The sequence below is a fragment of the Palaemon carinicauda genome, chromosome 20, assembly GCF_036898095.1.
Source record: "Palaemon carinicauda isolate YSFRI2023 chromosome 20, ASM3689809v2, whole genome shotgun sequence".
Taxonomy (NCBI): domain Eukaryota; kingdom Metazoa; phylum Arthropoda; class Malacostraca; order Decapoda; family Palaemonidae; genus Palaemon; species Palaemon carinicauda.
Window position 1 is genome coordinate 31,933,788 of NC_090744.1, and position 21,944 is coordinate 31,955,731.

A 21,944-nucleotide genomic window follows, 5' to 3' on the forward strand; every position below is an offset into this window, starting at 1 on the left:
GCGATCTGTAAGGAGATTTGCTGTAATAACATAAGCAGTACTGGCTACCTGATTTATCGATTTGTATCATTCCTACACAGCCAACCCCTACTAGATTGGTGGCAATTGGAATGAGGACGGGATCCCCCCCCCCCCCCCCCCAAGCAGAAGCGTGCAATCAGTTTCCGGTCTTGACGTCAACGTGAGATGTTTTCTTGCTACTCAATCTCCTGACCCCTCCGACCAACCTATGAGCATTGCCTTTCATTTCAGAGCTAAGGTTGCTTCTTCCAGTTAAGGGAACTTACTAGTCCTTAAAGGAGGGGAAGAACAGTCACAATCCTGGGGTATTGTTGATCATCCTAGGGGGTAATTGGTTGACCAGGTAGTCCAGTGCCCTTCCCATTTTCCGATGATCGGAGGTAGAAAATCTTTCCTCATGGGTCCAAGTGGAATCGAGCAAGTGATTCCCTGGAGACCCTGGTTCAACTAAGGTCAGAAGAACTGACTTACCTCAGATGGTGGGTGGCAGACAAGAACCTCCTCAAAGAGGTCAATCTTCTCGTCTCCCTCCTATGCAACTGATACTCTTTTCGGATGCATTAAAAGCAGCTGGGGGCCCATATGCCGCACCAAACCATCTCCGTCCTTTGGTCCGAATCAGGAAGGTACTAGCATATAAATCTCTTAGAGAACCATTTAGCAGTAGAAATACTCAGATGGACAGAAGACAACTAGGTAACCCTACCTGCTCACATCATACCTGGCAACAAGAATGTGCTTGCAGATAATCTGAGCAGAGCGACTTGGATAGTGGGCTCCGAGTGGTCTTTGAATCATCTAATAGCCAACAAAGTCCTAACTTTGTGGGGTTCCCTGACTGTGGGCCTCTTCGCAACGCCCATGAACTTCAGGCTCCTGCTCTACTGTTTCCCAATCCTGGACCCCTAGGCTCTCTGGCAAGATGCATTCCAAAAAATGGTGGGACTACATAGATGTGTACACTTCTCCCCCGTTCTGTCTGATGAGAAATCCTCAATCAAGTCAGGATAAGCAAGAACTTCTCAAAGAGACTAATAGCTCTGCAATGGCATTACGCAGAATAGTTCCTGGATCATCTGCAGCTCCCGACGGAGCTTCCAAGGGAACTTCCTCCACGACACGATCACAATCTTCTAAAACAGCCACGTACTAACATGTTCCACAAAGCCATAGCTTTGCTTTGGCTAAACGCCTGGAGACTGTCCAGCACTCCCTCTCTCCGAGAGGCTTATCGCAACAAGTTGTGGAAAGGATGTCTAGAAGTAATATCACTCCGTTCGATGCCCCTATTCCAACAATGGCAGAGTTCCACGTACACCCTCGGGAAGAAATGCTCTCTTCGGTTTCTGATGTCAAAGGCTACCTCTCAGCCTTGAGTCTCGCCTTTAAACTGAAAGGACTAGATATTTCCTCTGAACTTTTCTTACTCATACAGAGTTTTAAGATTACTTGTCCATCTCAATTTGAGGAATTACTGTACCTTCATTTCGTCAAGGGGTCAAAGGCTTACAAATTTAAGTGCCAGTGTTTAGGTCCCAGGACAGCCCCTTTTTAAAATGGTTAAGGGTTTTGGATCTCATATGCTTAGACTGGATGAATGGCCATTTTTGAGTGATTTATTGGAAAGTGAGGTTGCCCAGGTTACTGGATGCAGTCGGTGTTCCTTGTCAATTTGAAGAAGTCTCCTTGTTTCCAACTAAGATTCTATATTTGAGAATGATGATAGCATTGGTTCCTTTTTGAGTTTGGTTATTCTCATTAACCACTAGATTGTCTCATTACATTACTTGAGGCTTAAGTCTACTGGAAGGAAAGAAAACAGGAAATTTAGTAGTTTTATGGGTAAATGTAAAGGTTGATAAAATTGAACTACTAGATATAGCAATATAAACCATCAGGAAATAAAAAATTTCCTTAGTAAAATAACATTTGATTTGATTTTCAGAATAATAATCTTAACAGTATGCATATAGATTCATAATTAAGATCACGTTGACTAATGGGTTACAGAAAGAAGGCTAAATAGCTTTTTTTTTTATATTTAGCTACACAAGCATATGAAAATTGCACTTTTATAACACTGCTTCTGTTCACAATGAAATAATAATCCAGCAACTACCTTATAAATGAATGCAATGATGTGAAAGGTTAAGTAAATGAGGTGGTTTAAACTTTACGAGCAAGCATTAATCATTACTTCATTACTACAGGACTAGACTGTTTGAAATTAAAAGTTCTTAAATGAATACCAAGAGAAGGTATGTTACACGAGTATGTAGTATATCCAGGACATTGATATAAAAATACAAAAGTATGAAAATATGTGGATGACAGATGACTGCATTATGAGAAAGTTAACTTTTCTATACATATTACAGTATTATACTTACCCCATGCAAGTTACATACCACTTGTTTAGTTTTTGTTTGCATACATAGGAAGTCCTAGTGTGCACTTAAAATTAAGCTATAGTTTTAAAGCTCTTAAATAATCTCGTTTGAAATTCTTCATTAATACATTTTGTATGCTTAAAATTAATCAAATAAATATAATTTTTGTATAGGAAGTTAACATATATTACAATATCATTATTGATACAAGAAATATACAAAATCATGAGGCATAAACTCTGTAGACTTTGCCTATAACTTAATCTGCTCTAAAGGAATAACTCAGGTGTTTATACATTTGGATTTATTTTTCATGCAGTTGATAATGTAGGAAGGTACAAAAAATTCCAGAAAGTGACCATGGACTGTGCATGGAAATGAAATAAAAAGGTGCACAAATAGGCTAGTGTACAGAACCCTATAATTTTGTATTTATATAATCTTTATTTACATTACCAGTCTATAAAAGAACTTTTTTATACAAAAAAAAAATCAGATAAACTTTAATATATACAAGGTCATCACATTGCTGTTGAAGAATATACAGTGTTTCAGAAAACTTGTGGTACAAACAAAAATTTAGTTTATACATAGAAAAAACACAACAGAACTGCTTTTTATTTAAACACTTGCTAACTCGTCAACTAATAAAATGTTTTTATAGTAGCTGAAGCTAAATTAGAATTTTAAAGTTACGGCACTTAACACCATGCTGCAACTCTGCATCATAAATGTCTTTATTGTGCTACGTCATAATGAAGAAATTCTAAATTCTTGTGAAAATATCGCCAATCATCCATGACAGGTGAAACAAAGAATTTTAAATGAAATATGAAAAATTAATGAACCTATTCAATTAACTAATGACCTGCTTTATGCTAAATATTTTGTAAAAGTGAAATGAAATGCTGTTTAGAGTAAAAACCTGAATATATATGATCTACTTGTAAATTTTTGTAAGATACTGCTCGGAGAAACTAATGAGGATGATAAAATAATGTGTTAGTATGTGTATCCAGAATTGTACTGAGACTATTTCAATTCTTCTAATATTTCAAATATTCTGAAGTGAGGTAATATAATTTTAAGATTCTAAATTTCTCCTATACATGACTTTAATCGATACTCAGAATAAATTGGAAGGAACTGTATGTAATTTTAATTAGTAGAGGTCAGACTTGAGCTGTATCTTCACTGATGCCTCGTGTGGCCACAAGATATGAAGCTGCTTTGCTGATATCCCAAGAGAATGAGGCTAAAGTATGCCTTGCAGCTTCTATAGGTACACGGTTAGATGGTAGCTGCAACTGCAAACGCACTAACTTCAAGGCTCGATGTACATCCCACTCACATTCATTAAGTGCAACAACGCACTCCTCAGGTGAAACATGCTTGAAATAAAAACAATGTATCTAAGTTTAAATATCTACGTCGAAATTGCTTTTCTGAAGGGATTATCAAAAGACAAACTATTTCAATCCATCAAGGAATCTAATTCAAGAAATTTACCCTTTATATATTTATATTTGTGTAAAGCATATATTTATTTATCTTATCTAAATCAATGACTAAGGAATAATGTGTCAGAAAAGATTTAAAAAACATACCTCATTTTTTAAAACCTTCTGCATTATATGAACTTCATCTGACTGAGTGCCACGGGCAGGCCCCTGAGTTCTTCTTGAATTGGGCCTGTCCATTGCAAAATCTAAGAGGTCTTCACAGGATACATGATCACCTGATTGGTACAAAGAACCACTTCCACTACCTGGACCCTCACCAAAGCCATTAGTTGTTACATGCGGTTCTGCATTACTGTTATATGTGTCAGGATTGGGAAATGGTGGGGGCATCCTTCCAACTGGGGAGACTCCTTGATCCTCTTCCTGTATGTCATCTAAAGCATCCATTTCACTGGCAACCTGACTTTCAAAGCTATCGTCCATGGCAGTTGGACTTCTGTAATGATGTTATAAAGATTAAGAACCATACTAAAAACAAAATTTATACAATACTAAAAAGCCAACTTTTTAAACAACCATTTATAGAGTTTTTAAACAACCTTTTAAAAGAGTTCTTTGGAAGAAATTAGTTTGAAATGAGTTTTATCATTACAACCTATCATTCAAATGCCATCACATGCTTATCAATTTACAGCAAGACATTCTTGTTTACACAGTGATAACCATCACTTTTTCACATGTAAGATTATAGTTTGGTGTTGAACCTCAACATTCTAGGTTTGATTGAGGCACCCTAGTAAATTAATCATCGTACCAGAAATATAAACCTAAATAATTATCTCAATAGGTAAGGAATATCCTTTCAATGAAGTAATAAAATGTTTTCAAAAGTTCAACAATAAATAACTGGTAGCAATTACATCAAATAGAAATATACTGTAGTTCAATTACAACCAGATAGTTTGGTGATTCCATTATTCAAATTGTCTTTGGAAAGTTCAAAATCAAATATTATACGGTGTGGTAACCATTTGACACTGAAGGCAACGTCTAAAAAGAAAATAGAGACGAACAAGTAAAATTGCTAAAACATTTAGGAAAACTTATCTGATTAGTGAGCATATTTTTTCCAACTTATCATTTTGAATTTAATTCAAAACTCAATTTCACAAAACTATCAATTGATTTTCTGTGAATTTGATATAGCGATATTTTGTACAACTAATTATAAATAAAAAAAAAAAACTGCATAACAAAAAATTATAACCAAACTACAAAGCCAAAATTCACAACCCTATGGGCTGGCCTGAAGGGTTTGAACAGAATTTTAATAAGTCAAATATTTCTATTCTCACCTGGGGTTCACATTGCTTCCTTGAAGCTAGCTAAATTTTGACGTTTACCTTATGATCTGAGTATTGTGTTTATATGTTGGTGTATTATTGTAATTACTGTTTTGGACAAGAAAAATATGACGGCCATTTTTGGTCTCTACGTCAAACCATGTTCACCAACCTCCTAACATCACTAGTCAGTGGTGGGAGACATGATATGAACCAAGGGAGTAGAGAGATAATAAACTTTATATAAATTCCATTTGTTTCTATGAATCACAAAAAATAAAGAAAATTATCTTGTTCTGGGGAGAGTTAGGTTAGGCAACCAATTTGTTTTATAAATCAATGAACATTCCACTACTTATCCAAATCGTGATGCTTTTTTTTTTCTTTTAGCTTTAGCCAAAACTTTTAAAAGAATTTATTAAAATTTTTGTCACTAGTTCCATTTGTTATTGTTACATACATACATACATATACCAAGGCACTTCCCCCAAATTTGGGGGGTAGCCGACATCAACAAATGAAACAAAACAAAAAGGGGACCTCTACTCTCTACGTTCCTCCCAGCCTGACAAGGGACTAAACCGAGTTCAGCTGGTACTGCTAGGGTGCCACAGCCCACCCTCCCCCGTTATCCACCACAGATGAATCTTCATAATGCTGAATCCCCTACTGCTGCTATCTCCGCGGTCATCTAAGGCACCAGAGGAAGCAGCAGGGCCTACCGGAACTATTATTATTATTATTATTATTAATAATAACTTAACTAGCAAAGCTACAAACCTAGTTGGAAAAGCAGGATGCTATAACCCAAAAGGCTCCAACAGTGATTACTGTAAATAGCCCAATGAGGAAAGGAAATACTGTATGAGAAGTAATGAGCAATTAAAATAAATTAATGTAAGAACAGTACGTGATGAATGCAAGAGTTGATGGGAGAAGTACAAGAAGAAGGCCAAGGTTTGGGTGGATGGCTGGAGTGAAAAAAGCTCTGGGTGATAGGAGGATAGATGTGAGAGAGGCAAGAGAGCGTGCTAGAAATAGGAATGAATGGCGAGCGATTGTGATGCAGTTCCGGTCCCAAGTGGGGGATTCAGCATTATGAAGCTTCATCTGTGGTGGATAACGGGGGAGGGTGGGCTGTGGCACCCTAGCAGTACCAGCTAAATTCGGTTATCTCCTTCGTCAGACTGGGAGGAGCGCAGAGAGAAAAGGTCCCCTTTTTTTCATTTGTTTGATGTCGGCTACCCCTAAATATTGGGGGAAGTGCCTTGGTGTATGTATGTAAGAACAGTAACAACAATAAAACATATCTTTCATATATAAACTGTAAAAATAGACATGTCAGCCTGTTCAACATGAACACATTTGCTGAAAGTTTGAATTTTTTAAGTGAAGTTCTACTGATTCAACTACTCGATTAGGAAAATCATTCCACAACTTTGTCAAAGCTGGAATAAAACTTCTAGAATACTGTGTAGTATTGAGCCTCATGATGGAGAAGGCATGACTATTAAATTAACTGCATACCTAGTATTACGAATAGGGTGGCATTGCTTGATAAGATCTGAATGTAAAGGATGGTCAGAATTAAACAAAATTTTATGGAATACGCATAACGAACTAATTGAACGACGGAGCCAGAGATTAACATCTAGATCAGGAATAAGAAATTTAATAGATAATAAGTTCCTGTGGTGCCTTATTTGGCAACAACCCTGACTGGTGATCGCCAGACTAGGGTTCGAGTTCTGCTTAAACTCGCTAGTTCCTTTAGTGGCTGCAACCTAACCATCTTTGTGAGCTAAGGTTGGGGGGTTTGGGAGAGCCTAAAGGTCTCCCAGCCAAGTCATCAGCAGCCATTGCCTGGTCCTCCCTAGTCCTAGCTTGGATGAAGACGGGGCTTGGGTACTGATATGTATATATGGTCAGTCTCTAGGGCAATGCCCTGGTTGCTAGGACAATGTCACTGTACCTTGCCTCTGTAATTCGTGGGTGGCCTTTAGACCTTTAAAACAAATCAAGATGAGAATCGGCAGCTGAAGACTAGACAGGTGAAAAATACTCGAAACAACGTAGAATGAAAGCATTAAAACACGTCTTTAGAATAGATTGATCACAGAAAATGTTACAAGAATTTTTCAATAAGCCAATTTTTTTGTGCAATTGAAGAAGAGGCAGACCTAATGTGCTTCTCAAAAGAAAATTTTCTGTCGAGGATCACACCACAAATTTCAAATCATTCAGAGTTGAAGAAAAAGTATTAATGCCGAGATCACAATGTTGAGGAGCCACTGTCCTCAATCAATGTACGATCATACATCAAGTTTTGATAGGATTCATCTTTATGCTCCATAATTTGCACCATGCACTGATTTTAGCTAGATCTCTATTATAGGATTTAGCAACCACAGATCTACATTCAGGATATCAAATTGATGCAAGGAGAGTAGCATCATCTGCATATGCAACAAGCTTGTTTTCTAGGCCAAACCACATGTCATGTGTATATAGTATGAAAAGTAATGGGCCAAGAACACTACCCTGAGAAACACCAGATATCACATTCCTATACTCACTATGGTGCCCATCAACAACTCTTTGCAATCTATTATTTAAAAATTCAATAATGATGCTAAAAAAAGACCCACCCACTCCCAACTGTTTGAGTTTGAAAACAAGGACTTCATGATTAACACAGCCAAAGGCAGCACTAAAATCAAAGCCAATCATACGAACTCACTAACCACAATCAAGAGATTTCTGAGCGGCATTGGAGATTGTAAGAAGGGCACCCCATGCTCCACGGCCTTTACAAAAGCCAAATTGCAACCCTATTTAGACATTTTGCCAAAAAGACGTTAAGAAAAATAGATAATATGGGAGTACTGAAAAGGGAATTTGGCAGTAATCAGATGGACTTGAGCTACCATAAATGCATTTACTCATGGAATAACATTACCAATTCTCTAAGTGCTAAAAAAAACTTTTCTTGCTAACTTGCACAAAATAGCAAATTACTTTGGAGATCAGAAATTTGCATTCTTTATAAAAAAGAAACATTAAGAGGTGGCTTATGAGCGCTACCTCACCAAACTGAAGGATATTACGATCCAGTCTGGTCTTCTATCTCAAAATCACTGTTTCTGCCCAAAAAGGGGCACTAACATTCTCAGATTGCAGGATAATACCAGAGAACTCAGTATTATCATCATCCCCACTGTAATTCCTTAGCCTAGTCTTACCTAGATTTTCCTCTGAATTAAAACACTTTTTTTTATGTTTGGAATCTTTATGCAAACTTGGTCAGCCTTAAGCTGAACATAACGCTTCATAAGATGGACTGGTAAGCTAACACTCTCAGTACAATGACTGTCTAAATCATAATGCTGCCCTCGACACATGAAACTAAGGTAATACAGTACAGCTCTTTACCGTGTACCAATAAATCCCTTCCAAAATTTACACATGAACACATTGTAAAGCCTGAAGACATCCCATATCAGTTTGAAGCTAAAAACAACCTTAAGACAAAAAAGTACAAGCTGGATTTGTCTTACAAAGTAAGGCAGACCTTTAAAACTTAAACCAACGATGAGACTAAAAATGGCCGTTGTTGTTTGGCTTGCCCAAGTGCTCAAATTGCCATACACCACCATAACATAATACTCCCCTAGAGGAGCATTGCTAATAGTGATTGAAAATGGAAAATTTTAGATCTCAGGGTAAATATCGATATGTAGTTACCGTAGCTTTGAGAAGAAAACAATGTGTACCTCAGGTGAGATTCACAGAAATAATTAAAGTTGCTGCGTGGGTCACAGATAAAGGAGCATGCATAAAAAAATTATATAGGGGGAGGAATAATGAGCAAAGAGGACATTTTTTTTTTTTTACAAAAAGATACCTCTTGCAAATTTACAGCAACAGATGACCTCTGAGCAGAATTAACCAAGTCAATCTGAAGTTACTTCCTTCATCCTTGAAATATAAAAAGAGAAATAGGTGTCAGGAAGGTATTCCTTTAGCATTAATGAATGGCAAAATAACAACCCATCACAACAATGATACCATAAAATTTGTATAGTGCATAATTCATCAAGAATTGAAAGGGATGATATATGTCAATCTTTGTAACCAATAAAAACTAATAAGCTAATACTCGTCACAAAGAAAATTTTATGAAATGTGATAATTGATCTTATGTATGTCCTAATATAGTCATTAATAGCACACTTAATTATAGTGTATTAAGTTTGATACGTGTGGAAGGAATTCTTGTGAAAAATATTTAGAAGACTGTAACCAGTTAATTCAATTCTTTCTAATATAAATTACAAATCAAAGTAGTAATTACTATGTAAATTTGGCAGAGATCGACACGACTCCTAAATTTAAAAGTATTAAAACTTAGATGTTATGCCTAAATAAATTTTTTTAATATTAGATAGATGATGGCACCAAAAGAGGTTTCTTTCACCTAAAGTCATAACATAAAAATTCAGTGCTGTTATTCAATATATATGAATTGAGAATCTAGCTGTTTTCAAACAACAGAGCTGGCCAATGACTACATTAAGAGAGAGTTTTGTGTGACAACATGGTTTGTAGGACTCAGAAGATAATTGCACTCTGTATCATTATAGCAATGTGCATAAAAATAAAGAATATGTAGAAGATATGGTATAAAGAGTAGATGCATAGAACAGCAGACTTAGGAAGTCTTGTGACCATGTTACAGGCATAGACCAGAAGTGTTTTAGTTTATTACTGTAACAGAATTTTAAATAAGTGTTACTGTGGGATTAAAGTTAAATTGATATTAAAATATTTCAATATAATATCTCTACGGTGACAGATACCCATTATCAGATATACCCTATAAAATGCCAAAACCCTTCACAAGTTACTAATCTTCAAGAGCGATCTATGATATAAAACATGAAGCTGCTGAGCAGTTGAGACACCACATAGTGTACTTAGTCATTTCTGAAGTACAAAACTGAGCTCAATGAATCTATACTGGGGACATTCATTAGTTCTTCGGCTTCACTAGTAATCACTTGAAATTCCATTCAAACTGTACTGGTTGTTGAACATTATTCTAATGGCACAGAGGCACAGCAGGCTACACTGTTACTTACACTAATACCTTGAATTAGCTGAATAACCTGAGAGGGATACAGAGATGTGATACCTCAAAAGTAGGTCGGTACTTCCAACAAAGTGGCAAAACTTACTGAAAATTACAGAAAATCCCTAATGCATAAAACATTTTGCCTGGCTATAGGTGTCCTAATCATGAGAGATTTTCTTGCTGCAAGTGATAGTCAATGTGAACCTTGGATGCTATTGGTATATTAACCTAAATTTTCTAGCTCTTCATTACTACATATATAGTTCTTCTTGCACTCCCTCATGTAGCTTGAGCAGATTTAATTTAATGTATTACAGTACTATCATTCATAAAATCATCGCTACAATTATTCCTAACTAATGAAAGACACAAGAAGTAAGAACATCAATAAACACTTACGTGAAAAGTCTTGGAGGTTTTGCTGGGGGCAGTCTTAGGCCAGGTGTAGTACCACCATCTTCATTACTGAAGCCATCACCATTAACTGGACTTGATATACTAGCAGGGGTGTCATTACTGTGTGATTCTAAAAGAGGATTGTGAGTATGTTGAATTACGAGACGACCGCTGGGGGCTTCATTTTTCTCAGAACTACCTCCCAGGACAGGGGTATGTCCACCTCCACGTAGCAGTGAATTGGCAACTCCTCCTGGGATTATTAAAGGATGTTTCCGCTGATGCCTTGGTTTTGTTAAAGAGCCTGCTTGCTTTGTGCGATCTCTTGGGGGCAGAGGGAGTGGATTTCCTGCATCATGGTTGCTGCCATCTGTACTTGTACTTTCAGGAGACGTATTGTTCTCTGCAACAGGGTCACCAGTAGCATTGTAAGAAGAATTGGGTATAACTAATGGCATTGGTTTGGGCTTCACAGGCGGGGGCACTTTATTATGCTTAAAACCTTTGGGTAGAGTCTGGTGAGTCCCAATATCAAAGTTATTGCTCTGCGCAGTTGTTAGTCCATCTCTTACTCCTGATTTGGTACCGTGACTTCTTTCTATAGTGCTAAATCCACTACTAAAATTATGCTTATTTCCCCTAATCTTGGGCCTAACAGTGACACCAGCACGCAACATGCGTAAGGGGTTGTGCTCAGCAGGCTCAGATTCACACACTGGCGGGTCAGGTTCACTGCGGTAGGGTAAAGGTTCACATAGTCCTGGACGGTCCACTAAGGAGTTGTAAACTTCTTTGGCCTCCTCTGATATGCTTGACTGTGTTGGGGCAAATAAAAAACAAATATGCTAACATAAAACAAAATAAAGAAAAACAGACTTTACAACACAGCATCAAAATCACTTGTTATAGGCAAAAGAATAAAACTAATGTAGTCATAAATCTACTATTCTAATAAAATAAGCCACTAAGTCAGGTGAACTACAAGAGAACATGCAAAACATGCATCAGAGGAAAAGGAATTGGATTCTGTATAAAATGGAATGGTATCAACCACTATATAAAATGTACTATAAAAATTCACTAAGGCATTCTATTAGACAGTAAAGATTACAAAGACATTCATCAATACAATTACATACAAAAACTTCAGCCATTACAATAACTATAATTATTTCTGTAGCCAGATTATGTTTCATCTTATATATGGGTACTGAAATCCATGCAATTTAATAAAAATTGTGTAGCTATAGTATACACTATAAGAGGACAATTGGTCATACAATAGTTTCTAACATATGTATCATACATATACATATACAGTGTCAGGAATATGAACAATGATAACTATGATGTAGCATGTCAAATACAGAATACAAGAGATACCTGTCGTGAACACTTAACAGGCAAATACTGTACAAACTTTTACCATAAAGCTTAGATTCGAAAGTAGATTCCTCACACTTAATTTTTCAAGCAAGGTAGCAATGCTTTATCCTGTGATATGTGTCCTGTGCTATACAGTGCAATTTCAGGAAGTATTACTAAGATTTCAGCTTCAAAAACTGAAATATATTTCCTTCAAAATACAGTATGTTATAGTTTTCAATTTTATGTCACTTTCAATTTCCTAATCTTAGATCTAGATACAGCATTAATCTTCCACATTTTCTTAATGGACCTCTAAAATAACTGGAAATTCCATATCATACTAGTCACAAACTATATAAAATTTTATGCATTTGAACATAACTACAATATTATATATAATACAGTACTTGATAATATTATGTAAAATCAAACTTCCTATAAATGTCAATTGACAATAAATTCAGTTCGATATAATGATTAATTTCAGCTAAGATTATTTGTAAAATACTGTACTGTAGTTAAACAGTATCCACAAATGGTATGTCACTGGGTGAGTTTCAGGTAACATTGTACTTTTTTCCTTTCTTTTCCATATGCAGAAATGATAAGGCTGCAAATACAGTGTAAGACATATGCTTCAAAAATAAGAAATAAATGCATAATACAAAATATTTGCTGGTAAAATAAAATGGTGTATCCATTACAATTAGAACATGTCCCAGCTTTTGAAAAGCATACACAGTAAATAGCATTAATTCTTACCATTCTCTAAACTGTACAGTATTTACTGTCAAATTCAATAAGATACATAGACAATCATGCTGTGAGAAAGTAGTTGCTTTCATATATTGTACCATACATTTACTATAATCATCTACAAATCTCTACTACTATTGTGAAAATTAACCCATAAAACTTCAAAGATCCTACAATCATAATTGCAGTTTCCTTAAAATTTTCAATAGACTGGTATATCTTTAATGTTATAAAATAAAAGCATGAACTTTATGCTACTGAAAAGATGACTAACTAAATATCTTGAGCGTACAGTCGGAAAAGGGTTAATATAGTTTCAGAGCCTTTTATTGTGACAATTCCAGTAGCATGAATCTTTTACCATAAATTTTGAGTGAAAAAAACATATAAAATGCAATACACCAATAAAAGAAAAAAATTATTCAGTGATAAATTAGTAATGAAATATATATATAAATATCAACTATAACTGATAACTATCAATAGCACCAAATTATAAAGATTAAATTACAGTACTTTTACACATAAATAGAATACACTAAGTGTTCATAAAAGCAAAAACAAATTAGTATGATTAATCACTAAGTGAGAGGGGAAATTAGAAAAATATATTAAATACATTTAGGATATTTCTGAACTGCATGGAAAGCCTTCTCAATTTTTAAAACATTGTGCCACTGTCCAAGACACTACCAGTCAAGCCTAACAAAGGATAAAATGGTACAGTGCCGTACGAGGAAAATTATTGTGTTGTACTGCCCACAGTAGCTGAGGTATGCTGATAATTCCCACTAACTTAAGGGACTTTTAAGTAAGCATATATCAAGTGAGACATCCTAAAAGAATGTTAAAATTATTTCCTGTGTTGTGATCACTTTTAGGATACTCTAATATCAATATTATTCCTTATTGCCTAACTGTTTAGATGAAAAGGAGTACATTCAATTATTTTCAAAGTTAAGAAAACTTTAACAAAATTATGCTAATCAACAGAGTCTAGGTAAAAAATCCCAGTTTTATAAATCAAATATGTTATCATGGATTAGCTAAATGGACCGGAAACTGAGTTCATGGACAATTTACTTTCCTATGAAACATTTAAGTAATTTAACTACTAGCTCTAAGGTATATAAAAAATTTTAATGACAAAACTAACGGACGGACAGATTAAGTCTACAGAGGCACTTAATGCATCTTACTACGAATGACAATGAATTTAGGATTATACCATTCAGGAACAAACTACCATAGTATATTAATCAGTACACTAAAAATGAGAGCGTGTAATTAATACTTATCGTTTAAATAATTTTAGGGTACTGTAACTATCAATTGATAATATTAAAAGGAAATGTCCCTTACGTATACAATATGGATAATCAGCGACGGTTACTTATAGAAAAAAAAAATATTGACCTATAAATATATTGGGGCTATCTAACAATACTGTAAGTTCAACAAAATATATAATTAATGATGTTTATTACTAATGTTACTGTTATTATTATTAGTACTATTATTATTATTTATTATCATTATATATTATTACTACATTAATATCATTATTGTTGTTATTATTACTATCAATTAATATTATTATCATCATTATTTTCTACGACTAACATGAAGTCACACCATATTCAAATAAAAATGTGCTTCTCCAAGACCCATAAGGGTGGCAGAAATAATGCATTTATAAGGTTTTAACTCTAATCTTAATATGTTGCCATTTGATTAATATTAACTATAGTATTTACACTGGCACTGACAGAGCATTACATATCCCTTCAAAAGTGTAGTAGTGCTGCATAACTCGGCATCAAAACCTGAAGTTCAGGTAGTTTGGATAAAGAAAATTTCATAAAGAAGGACCCCTATACATCAAAATCTTTGACTACAGCCAGAATTTTTTACAAAGATAACTGTTATATATTAAAAACAGTACAATACAAAGGCCTAGCAGTGACTTCATATTTTTCAGCAGGACAATCAAAGGTTGAGTTATAAAATTCTACAGCTATGGTTAATTCTAAATCGATTCTATAAAATATTTACATTAATAATCTTGAGTTGAAGTTAGCTAGTGCTTAGTTTTCCTTTTTGGAATGTCCAGGCATTATGTCTCTCTCTCTATGGCAAGATCAAACTTATTTGAATCTTCTTCAGACAGGCAGCAAAAATACAGTAGTAACTGTATCTGACAACAATTGGCAGAATTACAAGCCTCTCTTTTCGAAAAGTTTTAGCTACATACTTTTTTTCTAGGATCTTCTTTCCCACCGTTATTCCTACATTAATGGGTTGGTTGCCCAATGCCTTCTATTAAAGGCATCCTCTTCCACCAAACCTCTTCTCTCCTTATCCTTCACCTATCTTGCCATTTAATTCTCTGCCTCCCTCTTGATGTTCTCTTCCTAACAGGTTCCTCTCAGGCTCTCCTCACTCTCTCCCTACCATCCACCCTTAACACATGCCCACACCATCTCAGTAGCCGTAGTAGCGGGCAGTAGTCTGATGTAGAACGGCACCTCGTAGTAACGGGGGATGTTGAGGAAGAAGACTAATTGGTGAGGGACCTCTGGTAGTGGTTTTAACACGCCCCAGTTACTATACCGACACCCTATAAGGGTGAGCGAGCTGGGTATATTCCTGGCATTCCACGCAACTTTTTTCTCTGGTATATTTAGCAGTATTTATTCCTTAGAAATGGTGCTATAAGGAGCATTTCCCGGAGCGACACAGGTTGAACCCAGAAATAGATTTTTCCTTCGTCAAAATTCCTTCTTAGTTACAAATATAAAAGTTCTTTATTGCCTAATCACTGCAGCACAAAAGCTATCTTGTTTTAATATAATGGGTTACAATTGGAAGAGCTTTGTATTCTAAAAATAGTAAAAAATCATGAATTCTATTTTGTTTATTCTTATTTCATATACTGTAATAAAAAGGCTTTATATGGAACGCCTGGTTGAAAAAATTTATGATCTTGGAAATTATTAAATTTTGAGGTCCTACACATCACTACGCAAGTTTTCGAACTACAGTAGCGCCCTGATAAATCTGCACTGTAATTGTATGGAAACTATCCTAAAAACCAAATCTATGCAAAACACTTTGTCTCAACTAAACCGAGTAATACTTTGAAGAGGTCTGGTTTCCAAGAAACATTTCTAGGGTGTTAATGATGGGAATAAAATGGTTGTAAATTAGCAGAGGACTAAGTTTAGGGCTAAGTAAGAGATGTATAATATAGAAGAACCAAGCATGAGATGGATACTGACCTCTTTTAGCTTTAAGAAAGTAAAAAAGCATTGGAGCTATTATCAGTTATTTCAAGCACAACTTAAAAGTATTGAAAGATGGCTTGGCTCAAGGATTTGGAACAAGGAAACACTAGCCTTCTATAATACTGTTCTCTCTCTCTCCTTCAAAAATGTTTACCATACTTATATTGCAAAGCAGCTCTCGTACAAACATCAGATCTAATTTTACACCTTATACTTTCCTTACTGATTGTCACTGTTAAAACCTAAGCCAGAAACTAAATGCACCAGTCTTTGAGCACAGCCCACATCTTACCTTCCATCTGGATTTTCAAGTAACCCTTCATACACGATTAGCATTAAATCTTATATTACAATGCTTATTTTTTGGCCAGGAAAGCATATAAGAAACGACGGACGATATGAAAATTAAAGCCAGATACCAAAATCTTAAAACTTCAATAGTAAATGTATGGTACAAATATGTAAACAAGTGTTAAAGTGCATACAGATTATCAGCGTACAAACAAAATAAATTCTAGCTGAACATGATACATGCAGGAAGAATAACTAAAGATTGTCAAAAATACAAGCAACGAAAAAGATTCCAAGGGAAGGTGTATAAGCCTAAACCACCCAACATATCAAACATTTTCTATGTCTTCATCGATCAACTGCAAAGAAAAGAAAAAGGGAAAAAATCATGATAAAATGTAGTTCTCTGTTAGTAGGGTTAGTAAAATAGAACTGAACTACCAAATGGTCTTCTTGAATACTGCATTACAGGTAAATGCTGTATATAAAACCACACAATTCTCTCTTAACATCAAAATGCTTAGAAATATTGGCAAACTACATATCATGGTTTATGCAAATTCATAGAAATCAGTTTCTAGAAGATATAGAATAAGAAACCTCTTTCTTTAAACCAAAATGACATAACAGTTTAGGGTAAAACATTTCACACATTACAATTTTAAAAACAAACAAAAACAACTTACTACTATTTACAAAGCTAATATGATTTACAAAATTTTCAGTTCTAAAATAAATTTCATCTGCTACCATTTAAGCTTACATATGACCTTTGACAAATCCCTTACAACCAAATAAACAGATATGTTTACATAAATGTAAGTAATACAGTACTGTGCTGTGTACCTCATGAAGTATTTCTTTAACACATATCTACTTATTACAATTAGACTAGGACTTAAGTAATTTTTTTCTATAAAATTTTATTACGGAAACAACTACAACAATCATGTTTTAAAAGCATCTTCAAATATTCCCTTCTCAAAATTAAAAAAATAATCCTAAGCTGTTATCCTTATACGGCAAAATGCATTATATATCAGCAACAAATCGTCTCTCAAATAAACAAACTTTAATACAGTACATCATTTTAAAAGTTTATTACCATAGAATACCATAGAGGCAATACAGTTTCTGAATAATCTACAGGTATTAAAAAATCTTATAGAGAACCATTCAGGTACTCCTAACAGTATTATTCAAGACTGTTGAGGCTAATTCAATAAAAAAACATGGTGAAATCCTTCACAATTCAAAATCATAATACTCATCTCTATATATTTCTTAGGCTAATTTTTCTATATCACAAAATTATGAAAGCAATTGAGAAATCTGACAAGAGAACCTTATCCCTCGCTACTAACTACCTTCAAATGTAATCAATGGCTGCGCAGGCACACTTATATCTAAAAAGAAACTAAAGAGCTGTTATCATTAAAAGCAAATAATAGCTTACTTTGCACCACAAAACCCCCACACTAATAACTTACTTGGATGTCAGGAATGGACGCTGCTTCAACACTGAAGTGTCGTCTCTCTGGCTTAGGGCTCCCTTTAGATGGAAATCTATGCAAAACAAAAACAACCATTGAAATAATTGTCTCCTGCTTGAAATATTGACATGGTAGTAATCAAACTTTGACAAACAATCTAAAGCTGCTTCCCCATTAATGTATGCAGTACAAAAATTCATAAACTTTTTAATATTAAAAAGAGAACTGTATAACTTTGAATGATTAAAAAAACCATACTTTTGGTAAATATAACTGTTTTTAAGAAATCATTTCAGCCAAGTTTTATTTGCTAAATTTATAAATCATGAGATTTACAATATTTTAAAGATCAACATATTGGCTCTGAAAAAAAAGTATATTGATAAAAATGAATTACATCTTAAATAAAAAAAAATTAAAGACTTCTTCAGAATACTAAAAAGTAACAAGTCTTAAAAAATTCTAGCTGATTATTGAATAAAGACTTGGAAATTTATAATCCAAAAGAAATGATTTTTCCACAAAAAAAAAAAATTGTTTTCTCCTTGAAATTCGTGAATCATGTAGTTTGTTCACATATAGGGTCTTCAGATGTACCTCAAGGGGGGGGGGGGGGGAGAAGGAAAAAGAGGCAAAATCAATGAAGCTGGGAAAAGACAACTCCATTAGTACCCGGCCAAGATTATGGTATTCTATTACAGAATGCACATTTTGCCTATTCTATATAAAAGTGAACACAATATGGATAAGACATGTAAGTATATAACTCCATGCACCACGTGTTGGGTCCATCTTTATCTTCACTTCTACTTTTATATTTGTCATTCTCCTATAATTTTCTTAAATATGCATAAGAAAAGGCAGCAAAGAATGAAATCAGGGGAATTTAAAAGTTAGGAGTAATGATGCTAACTGATGATCCCATAAAGGCAGACACGGTAATAGGCCACAGGTGACACATGCATTCTGCTGCTGCTGATCTTTAGTTTGTAAGAAAAACTACAGCATCTGAGAACATTTAAATACCATGAATGTGGGTATATATGAATGATGGGATACTGATGACAAAAGTGAATTGATTTCAGTCAAAGTATTAAAAAAAAAACAAAATATTTATTCGAAAAGATGGCCAATTGCATTGCTTTCTGCCTAAAACTTTTCCAACGACTAACTCTCCCTTCTTCCATTTAGTTATTTGTTGCCAACTCTTCCCACTCTAATTCAAAACTAATTATTGTACTCACTTGAAAGAGAAACGTGACCCTCCTTGTTTACTAGGTGAAGAAGGTGTTACAGGAGGCGAGTCTTGTGCACCATCTGAATCTGCAGAGCTTTCTATGTTGCTGTCCAATTCTAACATACTTTTAGAGGCTAACTCATTTGCCATTGCAATCGCAGAGTCGAGGGTTTTCTGGTCAGTAGCAGATATAGGCTTTACCTATAAATAAAAAGATTTGGAATTATGGTTCCTAGGAATGTTCTACAGAATCATATAAGTCATAGGTATCTAAGCCAACAGAAATAGGTAAGAAAACAAAAATGTTGTAGCATATCTGCAGCTATATAATTCAAGCTTTATACTACAGTATTCTATGCTTTGTTGGACAATTTCTCTACACAGATTTACAAAATATTGTTAGCCTTCTTGCTAAAATCTCAATTAATTTATATGGAATCAGATCTTCAACTGAAAATACTTAAATGAACAACACAAAACATAAGGTAAGGTACAGCAAGTGTATATATGATAAATTTTTGCACATTTAAACGTGTTTCTTTCATATTTCAAATAAGCCATATATATTAATACATTAAAGTCTGGATTCTCTTAACGACGTCGGGATCAGAGCCCCAGGCGGAACCGCCCAAAGACCATAATATCGGACCGGCGGGGATTTGAACCCTCGTCCAGGATATTTGTATGCCGGTGACCATACCACTCAGCCACGAAGAAAGATAAAAGTCAATGACAATTCTTCTGTACATATACCTGTCAAATTCAGATGTGAGACTTCTGGCTTTGCCTTTCAACCACTACCAAACACACTTCTCACAACAATGAACCACTCTAATTAGGAAGTTCTAAATAGATACTAACCACAGCCTGTTTCTTTTTAGAGGTATCTTTGTTGGAAAACTTTGATGCCATTTCTTTTATTTCATTTTTAACATTGTGATTTTCATTATCTTCCAACAATGCTTGAGATTGTTGGTTTGGGCTCAAAGGAGGTAATGAAGCCGGAGCATCTAACGACGATGGTCCAGATGATGTAGATTTGCCTAGGGCCTTGAAGACTTCATCCATTAAGCTTGGACCCAGATCAAAAGAGCTACCCTTGAAAGCCTGAATATAAAATTAATTTGCTGAATATTAGCAACAGTAAGTGATATACTGTATACAGAAAACTAAAATAGCAGGTAAAATAAAAAAATATGTAGTAAATTGTATAAATGTAAATGCTATATTAGATTTATGGTTCATATTGTTCCACTACATTTATGATTGAAAATTTTCAAACACCACTATTTCAATAGAAAGAAAAATAAAAAATAAATTATATATCTTACAATTTTTTTTAAATTGTTGATCATGTTTAGATTTCTCCCTACCTCAATCTTTGGTAAGGGTTCATCCTCATCAGATATCTCGTGATATTCGTGATCTGCCTGACGTGAATGTGTTGGACTGTCGGGGTGGTCCTCGCTGGCAGTATCTGACCAATTGTGATCTGCTGCAGGCCCAGATTTGCCTTTATCTCCCACCTATAACGATAAATCAAGATACTAAATATTTATGCTGACTCAAGAAATGTACTAAAGACCTTTTAAAGATGGAAAACAACAACCACTATGATACATCTTTACAAGTACTGTATTACAAATGGAATTTATCATCAATAAAGTTGTCTTCTTTTGAACAGAATTTATAGTGGTGGAATAACCTTAGTTTTAATTTTCAGCATGTTTTTCTCTTTGGAAAAGTGCAATACAGTACATTACATAACTAACAAATTTACCTAAAATGTAATGAAATTTTCTAACTTTCCCATACATTGCTACATAATTCTATATGCTGTCTGCTACAGATATCTAACAGAAAGGGCATTTATTGACAAACAACAAAAAGTATAGTACTTCTAATAATTTTCAAATTTCATATTGCAAATTAATTACAATGGAAGATGAAATATCACTGGAAGGAGAAAGAATTATTGAGGTGGAATCATTTAAGTATTTAGGAACTATGATCTTTAGAATTAGAGTTTAGTCAAAGATTGAAAAAGGTAAATCAGACAATGACTAGGTTAAGTAACATTTGGATATAAAATTGCCTGAAATTAATATAAAAATTAAGACTATATCACTTTAGTGAGATCGGTGTTACTGTATGGACACAATTCATGGTATGACAATGAAACAATCTCCAATAGATTTAGTAGATTTTAGAAAAAAGCCCTCAGAAGGATATTGAGAGTTAAATGACAGGACAGGATTAGAAATGAAACTATAAGAGCGATTACTAGAGTGCCATATGTGGATGAGATCATGATGAGGGGTAGATGGAGAAAGTTTGGGCATGCTCTTCGCACTCCCCAAGAGAGATTAGTTCACAAAACGTTCAGCTGGGCTCCACAAGGCACTAGAAGATTTGGAAGACCCAGGCCTACATGGCTGAAGACTATGAAGCGCAAAATAGGAGATGATGAACGGAGAAGTATTGAATTTTCTACAACATAAATATCCAACAACCAAATACAGTAATAGTAACATTCTAAATTGGCCTAATGTTCAATTATTGACATCAAACACAAAATTTACCTTCTTAAGTAAAGGCGCTCTATCTGACACATCTGAGCTGGCTCTCGTCAATGACGTAGACTGATCATGGTCATCAGAGGGTTTGTACGGTGTCACTATCTGCTTTGGTAGTTGATTGTACTGTGGGATGAATTTATGTTATCAGAAGTTGTACTAAAAAAAGACAACTACCTTACTACTATG

At 34.7% G+C, this 21,944-nt stretch overlaps 1 protein-coding gene across 6 annotated transcripts in view; it reads right to left on the reverse strand.

Moving 5' to 3' along the window:
• Positions 1–3,400: 3,400 nt before the first annotated feature.
• Positions 3,401–21,944, reverse strand: part of Ack-like (activated Cdc42 kinase-like) — a 36,547-nt gene continuing 18,003 nt past the window's right edge. For 2 of the 6 annotated variants that reach the window (XM_068395023.1, XM_068395021.1), the window contains exons 13-21: positions 21,762–21,881; positions 20,511–20,705; positions 20,041–20,286; positions 19,187–19,380; positions 17,940–18,015; positions 16,785–16,808; positions 10,751–11,562; positions 4,019–4,370; positions 3,401–3,802 (exon numbers count right to left, since the gene is read on the reverse strand). In XM_068395023.1, coding sequence (XP_068251124.1) covers positions 3,584–3,802; positions 4,019–4,370; positions 10,751–11,562; positions 16,785–16,808; positions 17,940–18,015; positions 19,187–19,380; positions 20,041–20,286; positions 20,511–20,705; positions 21,762–21,881 — 2,238 coding nt within the window. In that variant the 3' untranslated portion in view covers positions 3,401–3,583. Of the gene's footprint in view, positions 3,803–4,018; positions 4,371–9,121; positions 9,196–10,750; positions 11,563–16,784; positions 16,809–17,939; positions 18,016–19,186; positions 19,381–20,040; positions 20,287–20,510; positions 20,706–21,761; positions 21,882–21,944 lie in introns of those variants that run through there. The other 4 variants (XM_068395024.1, XM_068395026.1, XM_068395025.1 and 1 more) reach the window with 4 other exon arrangements.